The sequence below is a fragment of the Leuciscus leuciscus genome (assembly GCF_965113295.1).
Source record: "Leuciscus leuciscus genome assembly, chromosome: 20".
Taxonomy (NCBI): Eukaryota; Metazoa; Chordata; class Actinopteri; order Cypriniformes; family Leuciscidae; genus Leuciscus; species Leuciscus leuciscus.
In genome coordinates, this window is record NC_138744.1 from 38,310,971 (window position 1) to 38,333,395 (window position 22,425).

At 39.7% G+C, this 22,425-nt stretch overlaps 2 protein-coding genes across 6 annotated transcripts in view; one reads left to right on the forward strand and one right to left on the reverse strand.

Annotated features, from left to right (window-relative positions):
• iqgap3 (IQ motif containing GTPase activating protein 3) overlaps positions 1-18,939 on the reverse strand; it is a 46,095-nt gene extending 27,156 nt beyond the window's left edge. For 2 of the 4 annotated variants that reach the window (XM_082150058.1, XM_082150059.1), the window contains exons 1-21: positions 18,620-18,939; positions 17,564-17,651; positions 16,263-16,419; positions 15,529-15,794; positions 15,370-15,437; positions 14,944-15,057; positions 13,733-13,911; positions 13,570-13,651; positions 11,389-11,552; positions 11,221-11,308; positions 10,764-10,927; positions 9,929-10,089; positions 8,942-9,057; positions 8,685-8,848; positions 8,400-8,490; positions 6,968-7,135; positions 5,482-5,624; positions 3,250-3,420; positions 929-1,012; positions 507-578; positions 353-422 (exon numbers count right to left, since the gene is read on the reverse strand). In XM_082150058.1, the coding sequence (XP_082006184.1) occupies positions 353-422; positions 507-578; positions 929-1,012; positions 3,250-3,420; positions 5,482-5,624; positions 6,968-7,135; positions 8,400-8,490; positions 8,685-8,848; positions 8,942-9,057; positions 9,929-10,089; positions 10,764-10,927; positions 11,221-11,308; positions 11,389-11,552; positions 13,570-13,651; positions 13,733-13,911; positions 14,944-15,057; positions 15,370-15,437; positions 15,529-15,794; positions 16,263-16,419; positions 17,564-17,651; positions 18,620-18,650 (2,641 nt within the window). In that variant the 5' untranslated portion in view covers positions 18,651-18,939. Of the gene's footprint in view, positions 1-352; positions 423-506; positions 579-928; positions 1,013-1,881; positions 1,900-3,249; positions 3,421-5,481; positions 5,625-6,967; positions 7,136-8,399; positions 8,491-8,684; positions 8,849-8,941; positions 9,058-9,928; positions 10,090-10,763; positions 10,928-11,220; positions 11,309-11,388; positions 11,553-13,569; positions 13,652-13,732; positions 13,912-14,943; positions 15,058-15,369; positions 15,438-15,528; positions 15,795-16,262; positions 16,420-17,563; positions 17,652-18,619 lie in introns of all 4 variants that reach the window. The other 2 variants (XM_082150061.1, XM_082150060.1) reach the window with 2 other exon arrangements.
• An 856-nt stretch (positions 18,940-19,795) lies between these two features.
• ttc24 (tetratricopeptide repeat domain 24) overlaps positions 19,796-22,425 on the forward strand; it is a 28,030-nt gene continuing 25,400 nt past the window's right edge. For both annotated transcript variants that reach the window (XR_014200697.1, XM_082150099.1), the window contains exon 1: positions 19,796-19,946. The gene's annotated coding sequence lies outside the window, so the exon portion shown is untranslated. The remainder of the gene's footprint in view (positions 19,947-22,425) is intronic.

The following is a 22,425-nucleotide window of genomic DNA, read 5'->3' on the forward strand; positions in this document are numbered from 1 at the left end:
GCTATTGCTTCAGTGCAAACGAACAAGTGCTGTTATATGTAGCGTAGTGACGTGTGTGTTCCAGTAAGCCAGATATGAGCAGATTCTGCACAATACACTGTATATTTAATATATCATGATGACTCACGAGTATTTGCGCTAAATCTGCACAGATTTGGTTTACACAAACTTCTCCAGCAAAGTGAGTAAACATAATCAGTAACACGCTAAATTGGCTCGTGATTTGACAGTGTTACTCGCCACAGTTGATGTTTACCCGCATTTGGGGGGTGTTAGTGTCAGACCCTGCTCACAAACGTTTGAATGGCACTATCAAATATAGTGACTGTGAAGTTCATCATCAGTGACTGACCCAGTAGGCGATACTCCTCGCGGGCTCTGCTGGCTCTGAAGAACGCCTGGATCCGGATTATAGCTCCAACCTGACGGATAAATAAACACACAGATGAACACACACACACACACACACTCATCATCATGATGCCGGACACAGGTGTGACCCTCACATGTCTCCTGAAGTAAGCGAGCCGGGCGAGATAGTTCCTGCGGGCGAGCCACATCTTCACTGCGGCCTGGATCTGAGAGCAAAGAGAGTCAGACGTGAGTCCACACACACACACACACACACACACGCTCTTGTACATCTATCTTTATGACATTCATTGACACAATGCAATCTCTAGCCGCTTACCCTAACCTTACCCATCACAACTAAGTGCCTAACCCGACCCCTGACCCTAAACCGACCCTTAACCTCATTATAACCATATCCCTAAAACCAAGTCTTGACTCTCAAACAGACCTTTAAAGGCTCTCAGAAACTGAGGACCGGCCAACATGTCCTCACTTTACTCTTTGTTCAAAGATGGTTGTACACACACACACACACACACACACACACACACACACACACACACACACGTTTTACCTTGAGGACGGCTCTCCAGTTCTGGTACAGATACTGCAGTCTGCGCCGGTATTCTCTCTGCTGTCTGTATCTCCTCCAGTGAGACTGATGACACAAAGTATCATAAATCATTACAGGTTCAACAATGTATCAAAAATGAGACACTATGTATCGTGCGTTGTTCACCCAAAATTAAAGATTAGATTTAATTTGGCATCAAATATGGTAAACCAGGAAAGTTTGAACTAAAGTTTCACACATTTGAGCTAACTTATTATTAACCAATTAAAAATAAAAGTACATTACTTAAAACTTTATGTATGTAAAAAGTCATAAAAAAAAGACAATTGTTAAGTTCTCACAATCTTTTATCTCACAATAATTCTGACTATATAATGATTGCCACTTTGCCAGAACAATTAAAATATTTATTTATATATTAAACAATTAATATATAAAATAACAAAATTATTTCTGGGGGATCATAGAAATGAAAAAATAAATAAATAGTTTTTATGAATTCAATTAATTATGAATTCATTAAAATGGAATCCAGAAAACCCGAAATAGGAGGATAAAAAAAAAAAAAAAGTATTTCATTGAGCCGTAAACGTAATTTTTGTTAAACTTTTAATAAATTGTTCAAGATTCATAGTATCAATTAATTAGATATGCTTTATGATTAATAAAATATATTATATATAACCACATATTTTGTGTTTTAAATTTCAACCACAAAACTCCTTGAATCCATTAAAAAAAATAATTGTGTATTCGTGGTTCAAGTGCGACAAAAGTCTTGGACTTGTTTTAATTTTTTCAACAAAAATAAATAAATACCGGGTCAAAATTGCCTGAGGGAAGGATGAGGATTACATCAGTCCAGTCTAATCATCCAGTCTAAACGTGTAGATTTGCACACTAGTTCTCCCATGAACAGCATGTGGAGATGTTGAGGGTCAGGTGGGTCTCACCTGTATGGTGATGACGGCAGGAATGTGTGTGTCGAGGGTCAGGTGGGTCTCACCTGTAAGGTGATGACGGCAGGAATGTGTGTGTTGAGGGTCAGGTGAGGGTCACCTGTATGGTGATGGCGGCAGGAATGTGTGTGTCGAGGGTCAGGTGGGGCTCACCTGTATGGTGATGACGGCAGGAATGTGTGTGTCGAGGGTCAGGTGGGTCTCACCTGTATGGTGATGATGGCAGAAATGTGTGTGTCGAGGGTCAGGTGGGGCTCACCTGTATGGTGATGATGGCAGGAATGTGTGTTGAGGGTCAGGTGGGGCTCACCTGTATGGTGATGATGGCAGGAATGTGTGTGTCGAGGGTCAGGTGGGTCTCACCTGTATGGTGATGATGGCAGAAATGTGTGTGTCGAGGGTCAGGTGGGGCTCACCTGTATGGTGATGATGGCAGGAATGTGTGTGTCGAGGGTCAGGTGGGGCTCACCTGTATGGTGATGATGGCAGGAATGTGTGTGTCGAGGGTCAGGTGGGGCTCACCTGTATGGTGATGACGGCAGGAATGTGTGTGTTGAGGGTCAGGTGGGGCTCACCTGTATGGTGATGACGGCAGGAATGTGTGTGTTGAGGGTCAGGAGAGGCTCACCTGTATGGTGATGATGGCAGGAATGTGTGTGTCGAGGGTCAGGTGGGGCTCACCTGTATGGTGATGATGGCAGGAATGTGTGTTGAGGGTCAGGTGGGGCTCACCTGTATGGTGATGATGGCAGGAATGTGTGTTGAGGGTCAGGTGGGGCTCACCTGTATGGTGATGATGGCAGGAATGTGTGTTGAGGGTCAGGTGGGGCTCACCTGTATGGTGATGATGGCAGGAATGTGTGTTGAGGGTCAGGTGGGGCTCACCTGTATGGTGATGGCGGCAGGAATGTGTGTGTCGAGGGTCAGGTGGGGCTCACCTGTATGGTGATGATGGCAGGAATGTGTGTGTCGAGGGTCAGGTGGGGCTCACCTGTATGGTGATGATGGCAGGAATGTGTGTGTTGAGGGTCAGGTGGGGCTCACCTGTATGGTGATGATGGCAGGAATGTGTGTGTTGAGGGTCAGGTGGGGCTCACCTGTATGGTGATGATGGCAGGAATGTGTGTGTCCAGGGTCAGGTGGGGCTCACCTGTATGGTGATGATGGCAGGAATGTGTGTGTCCAGGGTCAGGTGGGGCTCACCTGTATGGTGATGATGGCAGGAATGTGTGTGTCGAGGGTCAGGTGGGGCTCACCTGTATGGTGATGATGGCAGGAATGTGTGTGTTGAGGGTCAGGTGGGGCTCACCTGTATGGTGATGATGGCAGGAATGTGTGTGTTGAGGGTCAGGTGGGGCTCACCTGTATGGTGATGATGGCAGGAATGTGTGTGTTGAGGAAGTGCAGACGCCCGGTTAGCTTCTGTCGCAGCAGAAACCCTCTCATGCGCGCCTGCATCTGCTGAACCAGCGTCTCACTGGCCTTCCACTGCACATCTCTGCTGTGGGCCGAGGTCACGCGACTGCACACCGCCTGCAGGGAGCGCCACACACACACACACACACACACACACACACACACACACACACACACACACACACACACACACACACACACACACACACACACACACACACACACACACACACACACACACACACACACACACACACACACACACACACACACACACACACCACTGTGAGCTCTGGGGTGTGTAACTCGCTGCTTCAGTAGCTGCGTTTACATGGACACTTATAATCGGATTGACGGCTCAATCGGACTAAAAAACCTTCATGTAAACACCTTAATCGATCCGCTTGAGCTCGATCCGAATGAAATTTCGATCAGATTGAAAGGGGTGGTTTATCCCTTTTGTAATCCGATCGAGAGAACATGTAAACACTTGATCGGATGGAAAACCGAAACTGAAAGGACTGCGCATGTGCAATGACGTTAACTAGCGTAATGACGTATGACGCACAGAACGAGCTGTTCTTCCTGTTTAATAAAGTGTCATATTAATAAGTTTCCCGTCATTCTAAAATTCTAATTTCACTCGCGCGTCTGTGAAGTGAAGCAGGACAACGTCCCACCAGCCCTTGTTTTGGATTCTCATCCACAGACGACTGGTTTTGGCCGCGGGGAGGGGCATTTTTACTGCGTGATCAATAAGCAGCACGGCAAAACGGTTAATATGCTCTAAATTATGACCAGAGACGAATTAATATTACGTCTGCTTTTTAAAACAAATAAAGAACCAATAGAGGAGAATATTTATGCACGAAAAGCGGGAAACTCTGTATATTCGTGCAGTGTGCGCATGTCAAAACATCAGATCCGATTTGAAACTTGTGACATATAAACGCGCACATCAACCCGATTACTTTATTTATCATTCATGTAAACACCTTGTTCGGATTCATCAATCGGATTGATTTCATTCCGATTGTGTCCATGTAAACGTAGCTACTGTCATAGTACGATCATCATTGAACAACTCAACTATAGTCACAACTGTTTCCTGAAACCGTATTGTCACAAATTGGTCGTTCAACTGTGTTGGTTAATGATGTCACACAGATTATGGAGTAATAGCTACTGTTAATGAATCTGTTTGAGATTGAATTAACACTAGATGTTTTGCTATAAATTACAGACATGACATCTGAGGACTATTTCTAATTTTTCTCAGTTATTTTGATTTATTTCCAGATTCAATTTACGCTTTAAATCTCTTGACAAACTAAAAGACATAAATGACATGTATGTATTCTTTTTTTGATCAATTTACAATATAGCACAACAATCAAAACAATGGAAATATTCTACATTAAGCAGCATCAGAGTATACATATACATCAACAAATCCAGTTTCTGATAGCAAATTAAAACTGAGATAAAATAACAGGACATTAATGATCAGTATGAAAGACATGGGTCAAAGCCTTTATATTAGGTCTGTAGAAATATTCCAGGTCTCTAAAAAGATGTGGGTTTTCTTTTTTAAACTGTATGTTAAATATTCCATGTTTAGTGTGTCGTTTATGATATGCTTAAATAATTCAAATGTTGGAAGGTATTCTTTTCCAGTTTAGTAGAATACATTTCTTAGATGCATAAGAAATCAGACCTACTCTTTTGATAAATACAGGGTCTGACGTCTCGTCTAAGCCCACACCAAAAAGATTATAGGAGTCTTGTAATGTTTTCCTCAGGGCCATCACAGAGAATATTACTCATGTACAGAACATTTGTATGTATTCTAAATAAAAAACACAGATTGTACTGAATGTCAGCATGATTATTTGTCTCACGATAAGGATTTATTGAGTCCACATGTCATGCAAACTAGAAACTCTTCTTCTAACCACAGGTCGAGATCTGTCGCTCAAACACACAACTCTGCGATGCTGTTTGAGAATGTTCGTTGGAACGATGGTTTCGGGAAACACAGACTCGTTGAACTGCTGATACCGACAGAACCTGCGACCATAGTTGGCTAACGATGCGTTCGGGAAACACAGCCCTGGTTGTTTACTGCTAATTCAGTATGTTTTACTGGTGTTGTGTGTGTGCGCGCGCGCGTCTCACCTGTATGTCCTCGTGCGTCAGGAAGATGCTGTTCTGGACGAACCCCTGAGGTCTTTCCCAGCTGCCCTCCAGCTTCTGCAGGTGGAAGAAATAAAAGCTTCGGTCCGGCAGTTTAGTCCTCATCCACGCACTTCTGTTATCACCTGCACAACACACAAACTCACACTTAAAGGTGCAGTGTGGGATTTTTAGCGACATCTAGTGGTGAGGTTGTGAACTGCACCCAACAGAAGTTACAGTGGCCGACAGGAAGTGATGTCGTCGTCTGAGACAGCAGAGAGTAAGCAAAGCAATGAGGTTTCTTTACAAAGATAAATCAAGAAATTAGGTTTACTTGATTATTCAGTAAAACGATGTTATTGCGAATATTATTATTACTTGTTCATCATTGTGTCAGTGTTTTATCCGCCGACTTTAGCTGAAGCTTCTTATCATGAAGAACAACATAGTGACGAAACGTGTTTGTCCGTTCAGGGCCACCGTAGAAACATGTGGATGTAAGCGGACCCGCGGTGTGTGTAGAGAGAAACACCTCATTCTTAGGTAATGTTCAGAAGATCTCACAGCTGGATTCAATTAATCTGAATGTTTATTAGATATTCAGAGATTTGTTTTAATGATATAAATGCATATTTTCTGAATGTTGACAGTAAATGAGAAAATCTTGCCTTTCTGATACTAATAACAAAAGCAAACGCTGTACTTTTTCACATACCGTTAACTTTCTTTGTTTAACAGTTCTGATAACGTATTGGATGACTGTTAAACCGAGGCCGTAAACTAATGAAGACGGAGAAGAGTTTGAGCGTTGTGTGATCAGGCGCTCGCCCGTCAAAATAAAAGTCCCGCTTCGAACACATCGGCCAAACAGGAAAACTTAGCCGATGCCGATATTGAAAAAAATATATACTGTATGTATGTATGTATGTATATATATATAACTGATGATATATCTGCCATGACAATATATCGGTCGACCACATGCCCTGATATACTTCAAGCAAAATAGAACAAACAAACACCTCAGAACTCTCATTGGTCCATGGTGATGATGTCATAGGTGGGTGTGGCTCTGAGGCTCCGCCTTCTTTGAGATGTAAATCGAGTAAAAACGAACAAACTTTATAGTAGAAACTGAAGCTGTAAGTGAAAGTGACACTGCCTGTTTTCATGTTTAATATTGTAAAGCTGCTACTTTAAAGCGATCTATTGTATAGCGTGTCTGAATAGCAGAGCTGCCGCAAACATCCACATCACTATGATGATCAGATGCTTTCTCAGTTTTGTTGTTTGTTTTTTTTGTTATTGAGAGGAAATATTTACATATTCATCTAAATGTGGCCGGAGTCGGGACGTTCGTTAACAGTATTTCACTGCAAAGGTATTTCAAACTCCTTTTACTCCAAAGACAAGAATGAAACAGAACTTCGCCGTGAGAATATCGAGGCCTTGGACGCTCGTGTGTGTGTGTGTGTGAGAGACTGACCCTCCAGTGTTTTGGCCCTCAGCAGGGCGCTCAGCTCCGTCTGGTACCCGTCAGCACATTCCGACACGACGCTCCTCAGCGCCACCTCTGGCAGGCGAAGCACTCGCACCGTCTGAGACGCTCGGCCCTCTTTAACAGCCTGATTCACTGCGGCCAGACCCAGACACACTACACACAACACACACACACACACAACACACACACACACACAACACACACACACACACAACAGGGACATTTGATTCCTTGTGAGGAACATTTTCCTGAAAGTAATGAGATAAACTCTTAAGGCCCGTTCACACTAAGAACGATAACTATATTTGAGTCCACACCAACGAACGATAACGGTCTGTTTGTTCTAAGGTTTCAAAGTGTGTACAACGTCACTGAACATGTTTCTGCTGTTCTTGTTGCAGATGTCACCCGCAGATGTCCTCAGCATGCTATGTGTGAATGAAGCTAGTGTAATCAATCTAATAATCTAACAGAGACTTTAGCTGAAATGGTCAATATAGTAGAATAAAAACACCTAGTTTGTTTTACTGCAACTTCAAAGGAAGCAAGTAGTGGAAACGAGCGCTGGATACCTGAGGTAAAACTTTTGTATCAGAGGGTATGAACGACTTTAAAAGGGGCTTGACTTGTCAAACAGATTAACTTCTCCACAATGTCGTCTGCCCTTTTAAATGCGCCCCTTCAATTAGCATGTTTTCTGATTGGTTGTCAGTGTTTTATCATTCAACAGCTGGAAAAAAATCGTTCCGAAAGTGATCCCAACTATATTGTTTCTCGATATCGTTATTGATATAGCTGTGGTGTGAACTGCTATACTTTAATATTGAGAACAATTTTTAGACTACTTTTATCGTTATCGTCCTCGGTGTGAACGGGCCTTTACAATGTAAAGCTGTAGGGCATAATATAACTCAAGGCAAGACTCTCCAGGTGAATATGGCAAAACAATTTAACTAATACTTCCCCAGTTTACTGATTATATTAGGAATTGCAAACATTTTTTGCATAGTAAGTTTCATGAAATATTTTTAAATATGCAAAATAGGCATCATCTAATTAAATATACACTCATTTGCATAAATTAATAGAACATTGGATAAAGCCAGGTTTGAGATTTGTTTGATTTTGTTGACATATTAAAGGTTTTTCCAGAGTGGATTCTGGATTTCATATCACTCCATAAACCCCAAAATATTGTCAAAATACAGGAATAAATATATACTCACCATGTTTTTAGGGGTAAAATGTTGTATTAATCATGCAAATGATATATGAACAAACCTTAAGTTTATAGATATGAATAAAACTGTAAAGTCTGGTGTGTACAGCTGCTGAAGTGGAGATTTATAACTACAGACGCAAATATATCAGTTACATGTGCATCGAGCGTATCGTGTGGTTGTGTGCGTCCACTCACTCTTCAGGGCTTTCTGAGTGTCCTGATTGGCCAGTCTCACACCTTCCTGAATGTCAGCCAACCAGAGCTCAGCTCCAGGGTCACGGCTCACCTGCACACACAGGACATGAGCGATTCATCAGGAACAGGATTCACAATAGGGGCTTTTATACCAGATAGTTCTAGGAACGAGCCACCAGGAGAACCATTTATGAACCCTATTAGAATCAGGTGCAATCCAATTTAATGCGTTTACGGAGGAATTGTGCAGTAAGAGCCCAGTAACTGATGTACGCATCACCACACCTCTGCCTTGTGTCGTTTGGCTCGGGTCAGCAGGTCGTGGTAGCGTGTGGCGTTGGGCTGAAACACGTCCTCCAGGCCACCGGAGGGCAGCATCAGCGCCGAGAGGGTCTTCTGGGGATCACTGCGACTCAGAGCCTGGTTGATCAGACCGATGGTGAGAATCTCTGTGGAGATCAACAACCAGACCATCCATTACTAATGCTGCCAACTAATCATTATAACCAGAGCCACTCCAAGAACATTTCTGATCGACTGACGTTCATGTTCCTCGTGAGCAGCAGTGTTGACGGTGTTCAGGCCCGTCTGCAGGTCGTTCCAGGTGAGAAGAGCTTTACCTGCCCTCCTCTTCTGCTCACACAGCTCCTCGAAATACCTGAACACACACACACACACACACACTTATTACACCAGATATTAACACTGGAAAGCCTGACATTAAAAATATCCCATGCAAAATCTAAAACAAAAAATCCTGCATACGTTTTTTGTGGATTATATTTGATCCATCAGGCTTTTATCACTCATATAGTCTGACATACTGAGAATATTGAGCTCAGTTTTATTCAGAGCAAAAATATGGAGTCTGAAGCAGATGCTGATGCTGATATTTATATGAAATGATGATGCCTGTAATGTAAACCAGTGAGATCTTTATAACAGTACAGCAGATACTGACATAAACTGCATATCAATATCTTAGTAAGATAATATTTAAAAGCTTGGTTTTATGTAAAACATATAAATGCAATACAATGATGATTGAGAGATGAACAGATAAACCTTCCTCAAAAGCCTGATGATCATATTTGATATAAATGATCATAAATGATGATAATCAAGTAAAGCTGCTTCAGTCCAGCTGAAATATTACTAACACTATCAAAGTTATTCTTGCGTTTCCTTGATAAAATCAGAGCAGATTTGACACAGAAAGACTCGTGAAGCTCGAGCTGAAGGAGGACGCTTGTCTATTTATACCAAAAGACTTTTACTTGATTATGATAAAAGAGTGAATCAATCAGAGACAGAAGGACTGCAGGAGATTGACAGGTTTATCAGAACATGCTCATCATTTAGAGCTTCAGATATTCACATATCAAACATGTTAGCAATTATACCACACAAAACACGGTTTACTCTTAACTGTCGGCCTTTTAAATAAAAGCAGACAAATAAAATCTAGATCCAATCAGAGTTTGAGATAAGTAAGATATACAGTGAGTGTCATGAGGGAACGGTCAGACCTCTGAATCAGGCCGTCATCGATGTCAGCGAGTCCAGCGGCAGGACTGACTAGCGTAGCGCTGAACGCACCCAAGTCTTTGACCTCCACAGCCTGATTAACCAGAGCAACCGCTGACAGCATCTCCACTGCGACGAACAACTCCTCCTGCTGCAGCGAACCCTGAGAACAAGCAGCACAACTGTACCTTAGGGAACATTACAACATAAGAACACTTTATAATAACAACACAAAACTGATCTTCTCTTCCTCTTTACTACTAGTTACAGCAGCAAATAAACATCAATGAACATCAGAAAGAATGTTGAAAGATACAGAACAATTTCCTGAAATAAATCATGTCTGTAATCCATCAATCAGTGTTTCAACTGCCGAAAGACGTTAATAAAACCACTACAAAACCCAGCCATAGTGAAGCTTATTAAACTAAACTACTTCCCTTCTAAACCTTATTTTATCACCGGGGAAGAGAGTTAACCCAGGGTTTAGAAGCAGGTTAGCCCAGGGTTTAGAAGGAAGGTTAACCCAGGGTTTAGAAGGAAGGTTAACCCAGGGTTTAGAAGGAAGGTTAACCCAGGGTTTAGAAGGAAGGTTAACCCAGGGTTTAGAAGGAAGGTTAACCCAGGGTTTAGAAGGAAGGTTAACCCAGGGTTTAGAAGGAAGGTTAACCCAGGGTTTGGAAGGAAGGTTAACCCAGGGTTTGGAAGGAAGGTTAACCCAGGGTTTAGATGGAAGGTTAACCCAGGGTTTAGAAGGAAGGTTAACCCAGGGTTTAGGAAGAAGGTTAACCCAGGGTTTAGAAGGTGGTTAACCCAGGGTTAGGCAGTGTGTGTTACCTGTGGACACTGGTGCTGCAGGGGTGCCAGCTCTCTCTGGTAAAGCTCCGCAGCGAACGGATAGACGTCTGGCAGATGAGCATCTGGGTTCATTAGTGCCCGAACCGTCTGACGAGCTTCTCCACGCTGCACGGCCTCGTTTATTTTACTCACCGCCTGTTGAACTGCACACACACACACCTTACTGAACATGAAACAGCATTTATTAAAAAAATTAATTATATTACAAATGTCCTTACTGTCACTTTTGATCAAACTAATGTGTCCTTGCTGAATAAAAGTATTAGTTTCTTTAAAAAACAACACATTTTAAATGGTAGTACATGTATTATTGTTTACAAAATGGCTGCTTTTAAAGGCATGATCTCCGATTTCATTAAAAATATCTTCAATTGTGTTCAAAAGATGAAGGAATGTCTTATGGGTTTGGAACGACTAGTTTGAGTGTTTCACTGACTGGTTCGATCTCTCTGCGCGTCCTCATTGGCCATGTTGACGGCCTCCTGTAGTTCATCTCTCTCCAGAGGATCCACACATCCCAGATCCTGACAAACACACACTTCAGTCACCGGTGGACAGTTTCTGAGTGAGCGGTGAGAGAGATGATGCTGTGTGTGAGTCTCACCAGGGCTTTCTGCTCTCGATCAGCGCTCATCTGCTCCAGGTACCAGCCGGCGTGATCTCGGACCAGTCCTCTGAGCGCCAGACTGGGGTTCTGCAGGGCACAGATCAGTGCCAGCGGGTCAGTGCAGTCCAACGCCTCGTCCACACACTCCACCGCCGCGCGCACTGCAACACACACACACACAGAGAGAGAGAGAACTGAACCGTCAATCAGACCCTATGTAATACGTCACTCAAACACTGGGCAATACAACACAACAGAAAGAAGAAATTATATTTATGAATACATTTAGCAGATGCAGGGTTCCAGACTGCAACCTAATCGTTGTATTTTGCAACCATTTTTCCTGCCAACGCAACTAATGTTTTATTGTGCCATAAACAAACAAGTTATAGAAGGATTTTCAGTCCACAAAATCACCGACATTCACCATGGATTTAATGCAGCAACGCTGACTGTAACCACGGTATTGTGGCAGAAATAGTGTTTTACATTCTTCATCTCTTCATTCCCAGCACTTCAGAGCTCTAAAACTAACATTAAAGCTGCCGTCGGCAAGTCTGGCAGATTGGGTCGATTAGCCAAAATTTTGAATGTTTACAACTCTCATGCCCCTCCCCACTACCAGCGAGCACCCTCCCATCGAGGTCGTGCTCGTCAGTGCGTCACTGTGCGTGTGTACCTGATTTTCTGTGAACGCGTCCGTCTCTTCAGCATCCATCAACACCATGGACTCGGAGGTCGGCTGCCCTGGCTAATCTATCCATAGATAGCAATAACCGAGGAATTGGGAGCTTGTTAGTAGATTTTCTCTCCGCCATGACGCTTGGGGATATTTTGGGGATATTTAATTTAATTTTATCAATCAATAAATTCCTCTTGAAACAAACTTTGTTGTATTATTTTAATTTAATACTGTGAAGCTGCTTTGATACAATCTGTATTGTGAAAAGCGCTATACAAATAAACTTGACTTGACTTGACTTGACTTCATGCAATCTCCAGGCGAACTTCAGGCGTGGCGTGTGCATGTGATATTAACGTGCGCGAGTGAGGGGGGATCTGTGGCGTGTGCACGACCTGTGATTGACAGTCAGATCTCACACCCCCCTGCGCTGATTGGACCTGATGAAGCGGGAGCGCTGGATTTTTGCAAAACAAATAACACGCTCCAGGTGTTAGAAGCTCGGGTTTTTTTCTAAAACCACCTTATTTATGTTGTTCTGTCGGATTATAGTGTCGATTACACTGAATTTGATCAAAAAAAATTTGCCGACGGCAGCTTTAAAATTGGATAACATTTAATGTGATGATTTGTAAAACTAAAACTTTAAAGATGTAGAAAAACTAACAATTCATGGCAAACAAACGCTTATTTTAAAGACATGAAATTACCACTATAACCAGTACATGGATATAACCAGAGCTCCCTAATATATGGAAAAGTAGGAAAAAGTCACAAAGTCTCCTGAAAAACACAACTTTTCTTCGAATCATGACTGAATTACACAGAAAGCAAGTAAAGAAGAGGTTCATTTTATCTGCATCTCAATTCAAGCTCAGTGCTTTACTGTCAAATTTCAATAAATAAACATATAACATTATTAGTAACTGCACTTAATGCAAAACAATTGTAATATGATTAAAAATAACAACAATAATAATAAAAAGATAAAGAAAGATATTTAAAATTTTAATAGTTGTTTTGTTATTTACGACGACAATAGCATAATCAAAATAGCAATAATATCATTGTCACAATGTATTAAACAAATCTTGGCAAAACTTTACAATAAGGTCTAAAAGCTCACATAAACTAACAATGAACAAAATATTTTTGGAAGCATTTATTACCTTTGTTAATGTTAATAATTGTTTAGTTTTTGTTCATGTTAGTTCAGAGTAAATTAATGTTAACAAACACAACATTTAATTTTAATAGTGCATAAGTTAATGCAGAAATTAACAAATTATGATTAATAAATGCTGTAGAAGTGTTGTTTATTCTTAGTTAAATGTTAACTAATGCAGCTAATTCATTTGAACAAAATGGAACCTTAATCTAAGGGTTGCAAAAAAATCATTCCTGGTTTTCCTTTTATGCAAATATCCTAATTATTGAAATTCCAATTAGATGTTGTGGTGAACTATGAGTGACCCAGACATGATTTCACGACTCACTGTTGACTCTGTTAACGCAGTCTTGAATTTCTCTCTGCGTCAGATATTCCTCATAAATGTCGTTCTCTGCTGATCCGTTTCCCTGTAAAACACAGAGTCGTTCACATCAGCTCGACAGCAGCAGTTCGTCTCTTGTCAGTTTGTGGTCATGTGACGCTCTTACTTGTGTTCGCGCCCGAGACGCCTTCTGAACGCGCGCCTGTCGTAGCATTTCCTGGTAGACGGGCATGAGCTGGTCCTGAAGGGCACTCAGCATGGCGTTGGGGTTCTGCAGAGCTCGACCTGTGACCTCCACACACCCCCGGTCCACCGCTTCATTGATGGCGATCACAGCCGCGTGCACTGAAGACAGGAGAGACACAGAACGATCGCTTTAAAATCATGTTCCTGGTGATCCTGAATCAGAATAACAGCAGCATCTCTTCTCTTCTCTGATGATGTGGGCGGGGCTATAACCTGTCTCTCACATGAGATCAGCCAATAGCAAACCACAACCATCCAATCAATTCCCCACGGACACAATCAAGCCCCGCCCACATTTGTTCTAGTTCCTGAAGCGTTTCACTCGGATATACGTCACAATAGAGGAGAAAAGACTAACATAACTTCCCTTTCATGCTGACTTTAAAGATGAAGCTTGTTTTTCTGTGTCACCAAAAGGAATAGTACAGATAACTGGATCTTTACATGGTAATACTTTGTTAAAAGTTTTGGTCAAATGAAAAGGTTTTGTTCAACTTTCGTCTTGTTTTCCAGCACAAATATCTAAACATCCCCGAATCAAGATACATTTACTGGAGATGCAGAATCACTTCAGATATTTATACATTTATAAAAAATAAAGTCAATGAGGTATTTAAAAAAAAACTTATTTTCTCTTTGAATTAAGTATATTTAGATAATTATTTTGTCTTGTTTTCTGGTACAAATAAGAAAGAAAAAAAATTATGTATTGATCTGGATATATAATGGTTTTGCTTTTTATTTTATTTGATGCATTAGATTTACATTTTTTTTTTTTTTTATCGTATTGTAGCACTTTGAGAGTATTAGAAAGGGATTTTTTTAAATAAAATGTATTATTATTGGCAACACTTTACAATAAGGTCTCATTTGTTGACATTAGTTAATCCGTTAACTAACATGAACTAAAAATGTGCAATTTTTAAAGAATTTTTAATGTTAACTCAGTGCATAATAATGTTAACAAAAACACAACATTTGATTTTAATAATGCATTAATAAAAGTTGAAATGAACATTACGATTTATAAATGCAGAAGTATTTTTTGTGTTTAATAATGTTAACAAACGAGCCCTTATTGCAATGTATGATTATAAACATGCTGAGGAAGCTTCTGGCAGTGACACGCACCTGCCGCCTCGTCCACTGAGAGCTCATTGGCCAGAATTCCTCCGATCTTACTGAACGCTGGCATCTGAATCCCGTATTTATCCAGCTCCAGTTTCATGTTATTGATCTCCTCCTCTGCAGAACACACAATCAGTTTATAAACAGACAGCTGTGCTTCCAGATGCTGAAACACACTATAGACACGGCTGTGAAGTGACAGTATATTTACTAGTGCTGGGCAACGATTAATCACATCCAAAATAAAAGTTTGTGTTTACATAATATATATGTGTGTTCTGTGTATAAATACACACAAATGTGCATATATATATATTTCAGAAATATTTGCTTGTATAATACTGTGTGTGTGTATATATATATATATTATAATTGTAATATTTTATATATAAATAACACATTTTTCTTAAATATATACATGCATGTTACCTGTGAACTTGACCTTCCCACACAGGTCGTGGATCTGAGGGGCGAGTCCCAAACGAAACAGGAACAAACTAACACAAGAAACCATGAAATAATTAATAACTGTAATAAACACTCAGAAGTCATTATTCTGGATGATGTTCAGACGTCAGTAGTGCTGACCTCAGAGCATGAATGCAGTAAACGGCTCTGGGCATGTTCTTCTTATCATACACATCCGTCGTCTCTGGATGAAACATCTGCAGAATATACAACATCTTCTTCAGTGATATGACATATTCACTACAGTAGACAACAGCTCCTGTCTGAGTTCCTGTCGAACTATGAGCTGAAACACGAGTGTGATTTACCGTTGGCAACCCGACCTCCATCATGGCGTTCCTCCAGTGGTTGATGTTGTCAGTGTGACGGAACTGAAGCCCGCTGGCCTGAGCAGAAAACATCAGAGATTCACCCTATTATGCTCTTTTAAAGGTCTCCTACAACAGGTTCACATGCATCCGAGATCAAAAACACTAATTTCTTCATAATCTCCTCTGCAGCATCAGCTCTTTCCTCTCAGTGTCTGAAACGCTTCCATCAAAGATTCAGTCTCTCTAAGCTCCGCCTCTCTGAGAGCTGCTCTGCTCTGATTGGTCAGAGTCAGATTGATCTCTGGTTTAAACTCGTGCACTCAGTCCTCTCTGCGTTGGATTTTGGGAAATAGTGCTTCAGCAAGTGTACATCGAATGTACACTTGAAATCAGAGAGGATTGTGGGTATAAAGCAGTGAACGAACATAGGGAATGATGTCATATAAACAATGGCAATTCAAAACCGGTCCTGTGATTTCTGCCACCTGCTGGCTAGCACATGTTCCTGACGCCATGACGCGTGTGCGGTCTCTGATCACTCACCTTGTATCGCTCCTGGTCCAGGTCGTAGATCTTCTTCAGTGGAACCACACCGGGAGCGAAGCAGTGTCCCAGTTTAGCCAGATAAACCCCGTTCCTCAGCGCCTCCTCCAGCTCAGTGGGAGACGGCAACAGCTCCTTCAGACACGCCTCCATCCACCTGACACACACACACACACTGATTCACATCTGTCCACATCTGGGATAGCTCTCCCAAAAAATGAAATGTAACGATGCCTTTAACACCGTTAGAAGGCCTGCAGCGAATGATGCTCAAAGTACTTGACGATGTTATTATTGATCATTTGGATCTGCTCTATATAATATAAAAATTAGTGCAGGGCAGCGATTAATCGCATCCAAAATAAAAGTTTGTGTTTACATAATATGTGTGTGTACTGTATAATTATTTTGTATATAGAAATACACACACATGCATGTATATATTTAAGAAAAACATTATTTATATATAAAATATTTACATTTATTTATAATATAAGTTAGGTATAAATATATACAGTATAAACATGCAAATATTTCTCAAATATATACATGCATGTGTGTGTATTTATATATACAAAATATTTATACACAGCACACACACATATATTATGTAAACACAAACTTTTATTTTGGATGTGATTAATCGCTGCCCAGCACTCATTAAAATGTATATTTGTTCACCCAGTGCATATCATTCATTATGACTCTTGGTCTAGTCTTGAACTTGGACGTTGTTTGAAGGAGAGCACTGAACCTGGTGTGGATGGAATAATATGCTTTTCAATAAAATACTGTAAAGAAGTTTAGTTTTTCTCTGATTAATTACATAAAAACTTAGAGTTTCGAGATCAAGAAAGGTTTTTAAAATTGTTGAAAGTTTCAAAAATAACAGATTGAACACATTATGGATATTTCACCAAGAAATGCATCAGACAAACCTTGCAGCAGAGAAACTGACAGCAGCACATGAGTGTGTGTGTGTGTGTGTGTGTGTGTGTGTGTGTGTGTGTGTGTGTGTGTGTGTGTGTGTGTGAGCATGTGAGAGAGTGTTTGTGTGTGTGTGTGTGTGTGTGTATGTGAGAGAGAGAGAGAGAGAGAGAGAGAGAGAGTGTGTGTGTGTGTGTGTGTGTGTGTGTGTGTGTGCATGTGAGAGAGTGTGTGTGTGTGTGTGTGTGTGTGTGTGTGTGTGTGTGTGTGTGTGTGTGTGTGTGTGTGTGTGTGTGTGTGTGTGTGTGTGTGTGTGTGTGTGTGTGTGTGTGTGTGTGTGTGTGTGTGTGTGTGTGTGTGTGTGTGTGTTGCACCTCTTGGCCTCCTCCAGACGGCACAGGTATTGATACGCCACATTCTGAATCCTCTGTTCATCCATTTCCTCTGCGGTCAGACGCTCATCTGAAATCAACATCAGTTCTTAATCACATCTGACATCAACATAAACATAAACATAAACATTTTTATTTTTATTTTATTTAACCAGGTAGGCACATAGAGGACTCATTCTCATTAAAAACGGCGACCTGGCCAAGATAAATCGTCAAGATGCAGACAACATAAAGTTACACATAGAAGACAAAACAGCATAATAAAGTTACAAACGTTGTTCAGTCAAAAGTACATTGTACGTAAATAGATAAAATACTATTTACTATCGCAAAATACTAAATACAACTAGACAGTATTCCTAGCGAATCAATGGTTAAAAACAATTTTTACACAATAGTAACTATAACTATAAAGTGAAATATGCATTAATTGATCAAAAAAGTACTAACATGAACAATGATGCGTCAATAGGTTAGTTATTAATCGTTTGAAAGTGGATAACGGTACAATTGAATCAAGCCTTAAAGATTTTTGCAGTTCGTTCCAATCGTTAGCAGCAGAAAACTGAAAAGAGAAACGACCAAAGGAAGTACGGACATTGGTGGTGGTTAATGTGATAAATCTGCTTGAACGCAGGTTATGAGAGGGAGAAACTACCGAAATTAGGTTTCTCAAGTAGATAGGTTAGGAAACATAGATCATTTTAAACACAAAACCTCAATCCCATTCTCAACAGCAACATTACATTTCAGTCACATTTAACAAAACCTCAATCACATTAAACTATTCAAATAAAATCTCAGTCATTTTTTAACATAAAACTTCAAATCACATTTAACAGCAACATTACATTTCACTCACATTTAACATAAATCATCAATCAAATTCAACATAAACTTCAAAATTCAGCATAACTTAAACCTCAATAACATTCAGCATAAATCTGTCACATATAAACACAATCACTCTTCCGTGATTCCGGTTTGTTAGACTGACGAGTTTTTATTGACATGAATGTGTTATATTTCAGTACTTACAGCCAGACCGGGCCTGAACACTCTCCCCCATCTCTGTTCTCCTGTCGATATCGATCAACTGAATCTGATCGATCGCGTTCTGATAAACCGCCACACGCGCACGCGCTGATCTCTGACAAGCGATTCTCTTCTTATCAAACTCCTTCAGTCTGAAGCCGCAAATTACCGACGCTGTCAGTCAGGTGCGCTCAACAGATGTTTAATACACCTATATCGATAACTGGGATTAAACTCTCATTCGGCTCTGATTAATAACTCAGGTAATGTGGACTGAGAAGAAAACACGAAAGCTACCGTCTGTCAGTTGTTTACGGTTTGAATATCCCGCCCGCTTCTCATTGGCTCCCGCTCGGCTCCGCCCACTTGATGACGAAGGGGTGTGTCGCGGTGTGTTATGGGTACTGTAGTGTAAACGAGTTTTCAAACAACAAACCAGCGAATAAGAGAGTCCGTGTTTATTTGCATAAAGCACAAGACGATTTAAACAGATTTACTCTTTTTTATTATTGTACTTATTTATTTTTTCGTGTGACAGAGATTTTCTGTTCTGGAGATTCTTTGAAAGTAAAAAATATATTTTATAAAATACAAATATGTTCATAATGAATTCATAATTTTAGGGTTTTTTTAATGCTTTATTTCCAACAAATAGCATGCACGTGGGTAACTTTTAGATAACATCAGAACACATTATATGCTTAACAATACAATAGAAATTAAAAAAAGAAAGCAAAGGGACAAAAAAAAAAAAAAACAGAGAAGGTACATCTAAATTGTTGAATAAACATAAATAGATACTTTTCATATGAAAATGTTAAATGAAGAGCATATTTCAGTTGTTTTTAAATGCTTTGTTATTTTTAGATTTTGACATCACGTCAATGCATATTTTAATCTCATATTTTAATAAGTGCAGTAAAATTCGGTTCGCCATTTGTGAATTTACATTTGTGAATATGAAATTTACATAAAAATAAAATATAATGTATAATGAAACCAGCATCCTTTGAGCAATGGTCCTTAATGCAATAACCTAATATAACACAGGCTATTTATAGGATAAGAGAAGGTTTTAAAATATTATATTTGTAGGTTAATGTTGATGGTCACAGGTGAAACCACATTTACCGTCACTGCCGTTTCCATAGACACGGGTGTAAACAGTGTGGTCAGGTGTGCACAGAGAGAGAGACACCTGTCTGTCTGCTCACCTGTTCATACATCATCAGCTCTAATATTACGACATGATTTTAAAGGACAAATATCGGACCATGAAACATGACGCGTATCACCCGAGGAAAGGGCCGCTCTGACTGAGTTCATCCGTGTAAGTGTGCGCTTCTTTCAGAGACTAACTCCAGGTCAGGAGATGTGTGTGGAGAACGTCTGTTCTGGTATAATTCAGTATATTATATTGTTTTATCTCAAGTTTTATGGCGCATATTCTTTATATTCGGTGTCAGTGTGTGTGTAATGAGTGCTTAGTTTGCTGTGGTAACTGTGTGTTTATAGTGACACTCTAGAAGACTGATGAATGATTAATCAGTGAAGTGTGAGTTAATCCTCTCTGTCATTTACACACACTTTAAAACTAACCAGGAAGAACAAAATATGTTCTTAGAATGTTTCACGTTAAGTTATGAAAAACTTTTTTTTAAATCTTTTCTTTCTTATGCAAACATTCTATTTGTAGGCTATCATTTCGCAAACATTATTGGAACGTTACTCTGAACATTCTAAACATGGCGAACGTTCATCTAAAACGTTCTAACTATTAGTTCCCAGAACGTTGGATTTTGGTTACATGAACGTTATTTTCCCAGAACGTTAATTTTTGGTTCCAAGAAAGTTATTTTTTAAGTTTAGTTTTTGTTGAGGCAGAAAAGTTTTCCTGACAGAAATAACAAAATTAGCGTTAATTTTTTTTTATTTGGCCAATCGAGTTTTTGTATCCTTAACCACGCGAAAATTGGAGGAGCCGTGCAGTAAATAAAGATAAACAAACTCACGAATTTATGCTTAATCCTGGGTTCAAATTTTTTTAAATCTATAAAGTTGGATATATCTGATCATTATAACGTATTTTGATAGATATAATTTCTAAATTTTATTAAATAAACTAATTTCAGAGCTCTGTATAGATCATTACACAAAAACATCTGCAACATATGCAAATACAGCATAGCCTAACAATAACCGCTAGGGAACATTTTGTATAAGTTATTTTTAGGCTATTTAAAAGAAATAATTTTATGGTTGCAAAAAATAAAACCTAAACGGGCCACATCTGGTAGGCCTACATGTGGATTCAAGGCGTACCAGATGTGCGCCGGATCTGGGCCGACGTCTGGGTTCTTAACTTAAATACTTGGAAGTCATTCCTGGGTACAATTTACTTTACTTTAAAAAGCTTCAATATCACGTCAAATATATTTCATTATAAAAGTAGCATGTTAATTTTTTTAGTTAATTTTTATTTTTATTTTTTTTACTCAATCATGCATTCATTCAGCCCATGCTTTTATACAAAGTGATTTGTATTGTATTCAAGTTAGACATTTGATCAGTTCATGCATCCCTTGGGAATCGAACCCATGACCTTGTCGCTGCTTCAGGAACAAATTAATGCCCAAATATTTTTTTCCCAGATATATCTAATTATTTGCAATTGTTTATTGTTTGCATCTAAATGAGTTTAACACAGTAACTTTAATAACCAGTGGCCATTTATCGAAAAAAAAAAAAAAATTTAAACTCGAATTGACTGAGATTATAATGGTTTTCATGTGTTGCATTTTGAAGTAATTCAAGCTCTTCCTGTAGTTCACACTAGCAGCAAACCAAAAAGTGCCCCTGGAGAACCCACGGGGTCAAATTTGACCCCTGTTAATTGCTGCTACCCAAAAAAAAAAAAAAAAAAAAAAAAAATTGTCAAATTTAACTTCAAAAGCCCAGAGTGCCACTTCTGGCCCCTGCATAGAGACACCTAGTGGATGAATATTGAACTCACAAGTGCCAGAGTGGTAGTAATATGATGGCTGACCACATGCTGTTTTGTTGAGCTGGAAACCTAGCCAAACAAAATCGTCTTCTCAGCAAACCAGCGGATGGTAAAATTGTGTATTTTTTGTTCATCTATTTAGTATTAGCTTGCAGAATGCCTAGAAGTATGTTTTATATTCTTTTTGGATAAATTAGCAACTCTGAGCTAGTTCAAAAAACGATGGGCCAAAAATGACTCTCTGGGTGTATGGGTTAAAAACATGTTGGGTCAAAAATGACCCTTTGGTTCTTTGAGTGACTTTTATGGAGAATGGTGACAGTCCTGTGTTTGGCTAAAGCCTTGAAATAATTTCATTTGTATAATATATTTGAATAAGTTACCTCAGTAGTACAGGGCCAGAGACTAATAAAGTAGTATATCTTTTCAGGGAGTATGGCCACTCCCTTTTCAGGACAGGGAAAGCAGCAGAGAAAGGTCACTGTAACACAAGTATTGGAGCAACTTGAAGCTGATGATAGTGACTTTGGCCCTGAATTAGTGTGAGTTCCTCTCTCTAGCAGAACAGATTTTTGGATAAGCAAAGACCCATGGTGTTAATTTTTTTCAGTCGTGATTTTGGCCTTGTGTTCTTGTTTCCATTGGCCAAAGTGTTTGTACATTTGAAATCCAGTTCTAACATGCAACAAATAAAGCAAAAAAAACAACAAAAAAACATTGTTAAATGTAGCTGTGTGGTTGACTGATTATTTTCCTAAATTTAAAATAGTTTGCATTGACGGTGTTTGTTATTGTTATTCTGTGA